This window comes from Ptychodera flava, chromosome 17 (genome assembly GCF_041260155.1).
Source record: "Ptychodera flava strain L36383 chromosome 17, AS_Pfla_20210202, whole genome shotgun sequence".
Taxonomy (NCBI): Eukaryota; Metazoa; Hemichordata; class Enteropneusta; family Ptychoderidae; genus Ptychodera; species Ptychodera flava.
The window spans coordinates 9,717,616-9,727,248 of NC_091944.1; the positions used below are offsets into that span (position 1 = coordinate 9,717,616).

At 39.6% G+C, this 9,633-nt stretch overlaps 1 protein-coding gene across 1 annotated transcript; it reads right to left on the bottom strand.

The window, feature by feature from the left end:
* Nucleotides 1–3,874: 3,874 nt before the first annotated feature.
* Nucleotides 3,875–4,936, bottom strand: LOC139116611 (uncharacterized). Its single transcript, XM_070679208.1, has one exon. It carries the CDS (start codon nucleotides 4,934–4,936, stop codon nucleotides 3,875–3,877), a length of 1,062 nt encoding a protein of 353 aa, XP_070535309.1.
* Nucleotides 4,937–9,633: the final 4,697 nt, after the last annotated feature.

Sequence of the window (9,633 nt, forward strand, 5' to 3'; positions counted from 1 at the left end):
CCATCAACGAGTTAAGGGTTCGGTTTGTTTCTTCAATAGAGGGCGCTGTGCAAGATTGTTACTGCTTTTACAACGTAAAGTGTAGCACAGGAATTTCCCCGTTGTCGTGTTTAGTGGCTTACCAAGGAATGAGATCAAAGTTTTTAGTTTATTACATTTTTACAGCTCATTCACATTTTTTTTGATACCAACATTAATTTATTTGAATAAATTCTACAAACCAAATATTAAGATAACATGTGCCGTGGCCCTGGTTCCATACATGTACATACACATACCTGCATATATGTGCATGCATGCATGCACACAAACATATATATGCGTGCATGCAGGTTACCATGGAAAGTTGAAGATCTAGCAAATAAATAGCAAATAGATGGCATTGATGGAAAATCTTAAAGAGTCTCTCTTGGAGCAAAAAAAAGCGCAAAATCTTCCAAAACATAGTTAAACACTAAAAATCGTAGAACTTAACCTTTTTTCACTCACCTGCACATTATTGGCCGGTGAATGAGAGTCTGGAGACCACATGTTTTCGAAAATTCGTCAATTATGCCCACTAGCACTGCACTGCACAAAGTTTGAAAAAGCGCCCTCCTTCGGTGAGCCCAGTTACGATGCTGAAGTTATTTTCGTTTTCAGTTGTGTCATCGAAATGAGCCCCACAACTTGGTAATTGATAGTACCAACAACATGGCTGCCCGCAATTCTGTCGACGGTTTCTCCAGAAGGTGGAGTTTTATTGTATCCCTGAATCCTAGAATGTTTGTTTTAGGTCGTTTACTTGATGATATGGGTCGTTTTTGGTGGTTTATGCTGGTTTGGCTAATTTTGGCTAGTTTGGGTCGTCTCAACCTTTGTCAATAGCCTGTGGGAAATCTAGTACTGATTGATTTATCAGATTTCGCATGGGAGCAGATATTTTGGGGAAGATCAATGCGGTTATGTCTACTTCTGTCCCGGATGTAGTATGTAGCGAGAAAGTAACTTGACTCAGACACCTTTGTTTGACATGTTTTGTCTCCGAACGCGGCAAGTTCAACTATCTGCGAGCTATCTGGCGCCAATTGTAACTTTTCCACCATGCCCTGTGTGATGAACGATCTCGTCGTGCCTTCATCGAAGAGAATCGTTGCTACTGTGGTTACTGACCGACTTGAAACTTGAGCGACTGCAGTTTTAGTAATACAGCTCCGACATTGGATGAGGTCGCGAGGGTAACGTCACCGACACCTGTAGCTACTGATTTCGCGTGGACTTCTGCGGGCGCGGGTTTAACTGAATTTGGTTTTGTGTCCGTTTTGGAGGTGGGTTGCGACGGTGAACATAACGATGTGTGATGTTTTCTCTTACAGTTTCTACAGCGGTATTTCGATTTGCAATCAGAAGCCTTATGGTTTCCTAGGCAATTGAAGCAGAGGCGGTCATGCTTGACAATTTCTAAGCGTTGCTCTGGCGAGTTGACCTTGATACAGTTCAGCGGTTTATGTGTAGTTTCCTTGCAGAAGGCGCATTTTCGCGGTGGCGGCGGTTTTGTCTCACTTCTGGTTAAGAATGCGGCGGTTGCGCGAGGTTGAGAATCTCCATGGTTATGTCATGTTTCTATAATTTGTACCGGTTACTGTAAATCTTCATCTAGTAATTCGCAAACTTTCAACATTTCGCCACTTGGGCTTGAATTCCCACGATTTACCGGAGGTGTAATTCTTCAAAACTGACAGCAAATTACATTTTCAAGTCTCTCTTGTTTAAATTTAATGGAAGCGCCACTACAGGCACCCGCGTGTCTCGTGAATTCCTATGATTATGCATGGAGTGTCCCACGCAAGGTTGGGCAATAGAAAGACAATGTAGTCGAACTTTTATCAGAACTGTAGCTGTTAAGTATCGCTTTTCATATTTTCACAGCTTGGATTTAAAACAATGGTGTTGTGACATGTCTCATGCATACTATGTATTAATCATTGTGAAACTAGCGTTGGCAAGTTTTCTTGTCGACAAAGTATTGTAAATTTGAGAGTCAGACTTTGGGAGCCTTGGAGTGAGCATATCTCCAAGCTCTCGGAGCTAAGGGTTGCCCCAGGCAGCCATCAGGCTGACCTGGGGAAATAAAGTTTCGAGCGCAACGTTAATTCCTGTGTCGCCAGTTACTTCATCTACGCGTACTGTGGTCTGAAGTTCCCCTTAATCCTGATTCGGAACAGCATGAACACTTCTTTACAACTTCTTTACAATTTGATATGGTGGAGAACTAAAACCCGGTTGCAATATCGACCAAATGTGGTGTTTGGTCGAGCCTCGAGCTGCATAGCGAGTTGTTCTGCCAATATCTGAGCTGCATGATTCCCCGAAAACGAAGAAAACGAAGCCTCTCACAGCAAAGCTGAATGGAATTTCCGATAGAACTGCGAGAAGCGAGTCGCTCCCGGACACCTGAGTGAAATTCCCGGATGACATAAAGGATGGACAATGCAGAATTCAGACCGAAACAAATTACAGGAGAAGGTGATATTTACAGAGGCAAGCTGAATCATTCAACCCAAGGAAGCCAGCGAAGAACACGTCAAGGCAGATCAACCATGAGAAGATAAGAGTATCAACATTTTGAAGGGTGAGCAGATTCGAGATTTGCCGAAGTTGAACAAGAGAACTGTGTATGATCGTTGGAACTGCGTCTTTTGTCTGCGAACTGAATTTGACAATTGTTCGAGGGGTTTTTGTGGTCAAATAGTTAGTATAGTAGACTCGCTTTGATTCCAAATATTGGTATTGTTCAACAGAGAAATCTAATTATTTATACTCGTTTGTCTTTATTTTATACGAAGCCTCATCTACGCGGGTTGGTTTGGGGGTTGGGAGTGTTTTTTTTATTAAGTGAAGATAATTATAGAGCTACGAGAATTACCGACGCTGCAGTGCTACGCGTAAGACGTCTCCGATACGAAGGGTTGGGGGGTTGGAGAGTTGAATAGTTAGTTTTTAAATTTGAACATCGTCAATATGGTAATCGAAATTGTTCTAGAAACGGATCTCACTGGGAGAAACTTTTGATCACAAACATAACCGCGGACATTGCCCGATACAGCTTGTATACATCTGCTATCATGCAACACATACATTATTCGATTATTTTCAAATAACGATGTCATATTTCTAATTACAAAAAAATTGTACTTTCCACTTGATGTTCTTCTGAAATTCTGTACTTTCGTTGTGTATTTTGTGTAAATGTAATATTTTTGTATTCTATCTATATTTGAGACACCTTTCATAAGGCTTGAGGGCAAGCCTTTGTGGGAGAAAGAACGATGTCATGTTTCTATAATTTGCACCGGTTACTGTAAATCTTCATTCTAGTAATTCGCCAAATTTCAACATTTCGCCACTTGGGCTTGAATTCCCACGATTTACCGGAGGTGTAATTCTTCAAAACTGACAGCAAATTACATTTTCAAGTCTCTCTTGTTTAAATTCAATGGCAGCGGCATTACAGGCACCCGCGTGTCTCGTGAATTCCTATGATTATGCATGGAGTGTCCCACGCAAGGTTGGGCAATAGAAAGACAATGTAGTCGAACTTTTATCAGAACTGTAGCTGTTAAGTATCGCTTTTCATATTTTCACAGCTTGGATTTAAAACAATGGTGTTGTGACATGTCTCATGCATACTATGTATTAATCATTGTGAAACTAGCGTTGGCAAGTTTTCTTGTCGACAAAGTATTGTAAATTTGAGAGTCAGACTTTGGGAGCCTTGGAGTGAGCATATCTCCAAGCTCTCGGAGCTAAGGGTTGCCCCAGGCAGCCATCAGGCTGACCTGGGGAAATAAAGTTTCGAGCGCAACGTTAATTCCTGTGTCGCCAGTTACTTCATCTACGCGTACTGTGGTCTGAAGTTCCCCTTAATCGTGATTCCGAACACCAAGAACACTCTTTTACGATTTGATAGGTTGTAAGGCGGTCTTTGAGATGAACTTTTCAATAGTTCAAATAGCGGCTGTCCAGCTAGACTCGCATCTATTTCCCTAGATATAGCTTCTCTCAGTTCCTGAAGTGACCATTCTCGCGATGTACCATGATCTCTTGTTATGAGTTCGCGGATTCTGCTCGGTAGTTTTTCCATGATGATTGGTACGAGGAGGTCACCGTACGATGATTCGTCTTTTCCCAACGATTGTAATCCTCGGATGTAAGTTTCAGTGGCGTCGTAGAATTCACGTAAACTGGCAAGATCACCGTTCGGTCTTGGTAGTTCCCACAAGGCCTTCATATAGGCAGCCTTTACCATGTGGGGTTGGCCGTAGCGTTTAACCAGCAACTCGATAGCATTTGAGTAATTTGCGGCGGTGAGGGAAAGTCCTTCTATTGCCCTGGCTGCTTCATCCGATAGTTGGGCTCGCAAATACTGAAATTTCTGAATATTGTCCAGTGACGGATCGTTGTGTACAGCGGCTTGAAAACTATCAAAAAAGCTCTGCCATTTCAGAATGTCTCCGGAAAATTTGGCTAAAGCTAGTTTGGGTAGCTGTACGTTCTTGACATGTTTGTAGTTTTGTAACATTGCAGATGTTGGCTTGAATTCTTCAGCTGATGGATCGAGTTTTTGTGTACTCTTGGTAAATTTTTCGGACAGTCTGTTCAAGTGTCTTTCGCAAACGACTAACCTTTGTTTATTAGCGCTATGGTAGTCATCTGCTTCGACGATTACGGTTTCTAAATCGGCATCTTCTGTCTTGTCGATCAGATTTTGGTCTAGAACTTGTAGTTGCTGAAGTTTGGCGGAAGCCAACTCTAGCTTCGCTTGGATCTTGTCTAACTTTGCTTCGTTCAGCCCATCTTCTGCTGTCTCCATGAATTCGTCTAGTTGGTTCAGTATTTTGGTCATTTGACCGCGGTGTGCTCTTCTACTGAGTTTTATTCGTTCTGGCGTATCCATCTCGTCTCAGAGTACCTGTATCCTGGTCTCGGCACCAAAATGTGACCGCTTGGGGTGAGGTGGTTCGTAGATACCCAGAGAACAGAACGAACGGACGCACGTGTTCAGTTGACAACAGCAAACTCAACTCAGCTTTATTCCGCCAATCTCAGAACCCACGTGCCCATGAAAGAGGGCGTGGTACAATACAAATATGGAAAGTCTCTCGGTGATTGACAGCGAGACAATACGCCAATAGGCAGAAGGCAATAAACATACTCTTGTTCTCAACAAACTTGTCAGTGAGTAGTGCGCGCGCTGTGAAAAAATGTTGCAAATCCGGAGATTTTTTTCAAAAAAGCGTCTAAACTTGGCTCACAAGTGTTTCATTTTATTTTGGTTGATTATGATCTTTGTACAAATTACAATTTACGTTTTAGCTGAAAAGTTACGATGTTTATGATATTGTTCATATTCACGGGCACATAAATCATTAGTGCGTATTTATGGTCGGTCACATGGGTTAGCTCGACCAATTAAAATGGGACGGACAGGGAATGGTAATATATTGTTTATTATATTACCATGCCCTGCCCGTCGCATTTTGATTGGTCGAGCTGAACCACGTGACTGACCACAAATACACAGTAATGGTTTGTTTACATGCCCGTGAATATGAACAATAAGATTAACAACTCAAAGCATCGTAACTTTACAGCTCAAACGTAAATCATAATCATTCACAAAATAAAATGGAGCACTTGTAGGTGAAGTTGAGATACTTTTTTCCGAAAACATCTCCGGATTTGCCAATTTTTTACAGCGCGCGTGACAGTGCGTCGCGTATTGCTCAGTTTCTGGGGCCTAGTTGTCGTTCGCGCCTGAAATTGTCGGAAATTTGGACGGTTTTCTTGGGTTCGCTGATAATATAATGGAAATAACAGACTCCGCTCTGACCATTATTGTTTATTTGTGGGCTCGGGCTCGAGGAAAGCCAAATTGTCTCCATAGAGTTAACAAGGGTTGGCGGCCATTTTGAATTTTAAATACCGTTAATCTTGAGGTATATTTGTTTCTTTAGTACCAATATTTGCACGGTGACCCCCAATTTTTTTCTTGATTTTGAAAGAGAATGGTCGAAAGATTCCTTGAGGAAAGTTTGAGCAAAAGTGTAAACCTTTCACTTTTGAGGCGCATACTACCTTAGAATGTACAAAACTTCTATCTTTCGCTTGAACCATCAAATCTAGGATAATACAAATTCACTGATGAGAAGAGAACTTTTCTATCATTACCATATTTAGGAGACTTCCACTGAAGATTTACAGAAAATTTACAAAAAAATTGTTTTCTGGTAGAATTCTAGGTTTTGATCTTCTGCCCTACTGTATTTGCAAGCAGTGATTAGAAATACGAAAGTTGGTGCCCAATTTTCTGCAGTTTAAGTTCCTGATACCAAAAGAATACTTTTCATAAGCAAACCGTGTATTACACTGCCTGTCACTTGTTCGCTTACACCAGTGCACAGACAAATTTGTCTGTGCTTACATGTATTCTTCCCACGAGACTTAATTCACTGTACCAAGAAACTCGACCATGCTTTGACAAGCTATTCTGGACCATTTCAGAGTGAGATTAATGTCAGAAATACCGGTAGCCTAGTATATATTAAATAAATACAAACCACTTTGAATGATATCTTGCAGACTTACATGCTGAACGTAACAGAATACCATCGGTAATTATTTAGTTAGGCCTATGCCGGTATTTTACCGTGCGCTTGACTTAAATTGGCTATGACAACTTTGATTGGATACAAACTTCCATATTACTAGAATATGAAATACAACCCTTTTCAGAATTAGAGCGCGAAGCCACTGCAGTGAACTGCAATAAAACTGCTTACACTAATTAGTTTCAGCTGTAGCCGTGGCCACTTTGGTGTTGAACAAGGCTACTTGATAAAGACCAAAAAGTCTGCTTGTACAAAGGCAAAACTAGCTCTGTCTGAGGCTCGAGTTGTAAATGACAGTTTACGATTGGCACCCTGTGTTCAAGATTAAGATACAATGTAACATTACCATGCACTGGTCCATGTACAAATCTTTTTTATTTCAACTTCCCCAGACAAACTGTCTGCATGGGACATACAATGTTGTCGACTTTGACAGCTTGCTACAGCTGAAACTAATTAGTGTGAGCAGTTTTATTGCAGTTCACTGCAGTGGCTTCTCGCTCTAATTCTTAAAATGGGTAGTATATGGAAACGTGGCATCACAGAACAAACAAAAACACTGAGGGAATATCATTCGAGCAGTACAGATATAGACCACTGCTCAGTCCAAGTGACAGCAAAGAAATTGTCTCGATCAACACAGACAGCATGGCATGGGTTTATTCTTTGCAACTCCCGGTTTTGCAGAGCAGCAGGAGGCAAAAATACCGATGTATCCTGATTGGTGACTTTACATAACCGCTTTCAACGAACACAATAATGAAAGCAGTAATCTTAAAAATAGTCTTTATTGTTACAATTTCAAACAACTTATCACTGTTCCTACACGTGTAACAGACACTTCTAGTACACTTCTGGATCATTTGTATACCAATGTACACTCATGTTTAGTTACTTCTGGGTCCATAGAGGTAGATATCTCGGACCATTTGGCCATTTTTGGAATCTTTGAACAGCTTGAAAATCATTTCAAGTCGACAGATCAAATCACATTCAGAGATTACTCAAGGCTGAATGTTCAGAAGTTTCAACACGAACTTCGTGAAACCAACTGGTCTAGAGTTTACAATAGTAATGAAGTAAATGCTGCATATGAGTATTTCTCCAAAACATTTCTAAGTGTATGTAATAAACATGCTCCCCTCATTACTAAAACCAATAATCTTAGGACAAGGGTACAAAACCTTGGATAACTAACGGAATTAAAAAATCAATTAGAGGAAAGCATAGATTATTTTCTAAAGTCATTAAAGTAATTACAATCCTGAGGTTTTTGGAAAATATCGAAGACACCGTAATATTCTCACAAATATACTTAAAAAGGCAAAGCAAAGGTTTTACTTTGATCAATTTTCACATCACTGTGAAAATATGAATAAAACATGGGAGATTGTTAATGATATATTAGGCAGGGGCAAAAAGAAAATGGGCTTACCAAAGTATTTGGAGGTTACATCACCTAATAGCGGGCTTTTGACGAAAGTTTCTGATCAACATGCCATAATTAACGAATTTAACAACTTTTTTGTCTCAGTGGGAGAAAACCTTGCACGTGAAATTAATGACATTAGTAATAATAGTGCACACTTAGAGAATGCACAAAAGAATTCTTTTTTTCTCCATGGTGTAACTAATGAAGACGTTATTGATACGTTAAATGGGCTAGATGAAAAGAAGGCTGTTGGCTTCGATAACATCAGCCCGAAATTAATAGTTTGGGCTAAAGAGTATATCTCAAGGCCACTATGTTATATAATTAATTTATCTTTTTCCTTGGGAGTTTTTCCAAATCAACTAAAAATTGCAAAAGTCACCCCTATCTATAAAAAAGGGGCGCCCACAGACCCTGGAAATTATCGCCCAATTTCTGTATTACCACAGTTCAGCAAAGTATTTGAGAAAATAATAAATAAGCAGATCACCTCTTACTTAAATAGCTTTTCTTTGTTGTATCACCATCAATATGGGTTCAGAGAAAAAATTTAGCACAAAACTTGCAATTGTAGATTGGTTCAGAAGTTAAGTGATGAAATTGACAGAGGAAGAACAGTTATGGGGAAATTTTTAGACTTAAAAAAGCTTTTGATACCGTTAATCATAGTATCTTAATCGACAAATTATATGCATATGGAATACGTGGGGTTGCCTTGGATCTTTTTAAAAACTACCTCTCCGATAGGAAACAACTTGTATGTGTAAATGGGGTTCAGTCTCAAGAACTTCCAATTACCTGTGGAGTCCCACAGGGGTCTGTACTGGGACCCACTCTTTTTCTCATTTATGTCAATGACCTGGCAAAGTGTACAGATTTCTTTGATAGTCGCCTATTTGCTGATGATACTAGTTTATTTCATTCTTTTGACTCAAGTGAAGTCATAAATTTACATTATGTTAATGAAAAGTTACAGCATGTAGTTGACTGGTGTAGTAATAACAAATTAACAATAAATACAAAAAAGACTGAGTATGTAATATTCCGGGGTAAAAATAGACTAGTACAATGCCAAGGCATAATCAGTATTAAAGGGGAACAGATTTATGAAGTTCAAAGCACTCAATACATTGGGGTTGACCTAGATAATAAACTTACCTGGAAAGAACATACAAATAAAGTTAACAAAATAATAAGTTCTAAGGCAGGTATATTATATAAAATTAAGCACATTGTCCCCCAACCAACATTGTTACTACTTTATAATTGTTTCATTTTACCACATATCTCTTATTCGTTAGAAGTATGGGGGAATACGTACGCAACTTACCTTAAGCCTATATATCTTACCCAAAAACGAATAGTACGTACTCTTACAAACTCCAACAGATTTGAGCATACACAACCATTGTTTCATGAGTTGGAAATTCTTGATGTCTTTAAGCAATATACTTATCAAACTGTACTTTTTGTTTATGATAATATAAGTGGAAATTTTCCTTCAGACATTCTTGTTACTTTTTAAGCATTGAACATCTGTATCCTACTCGG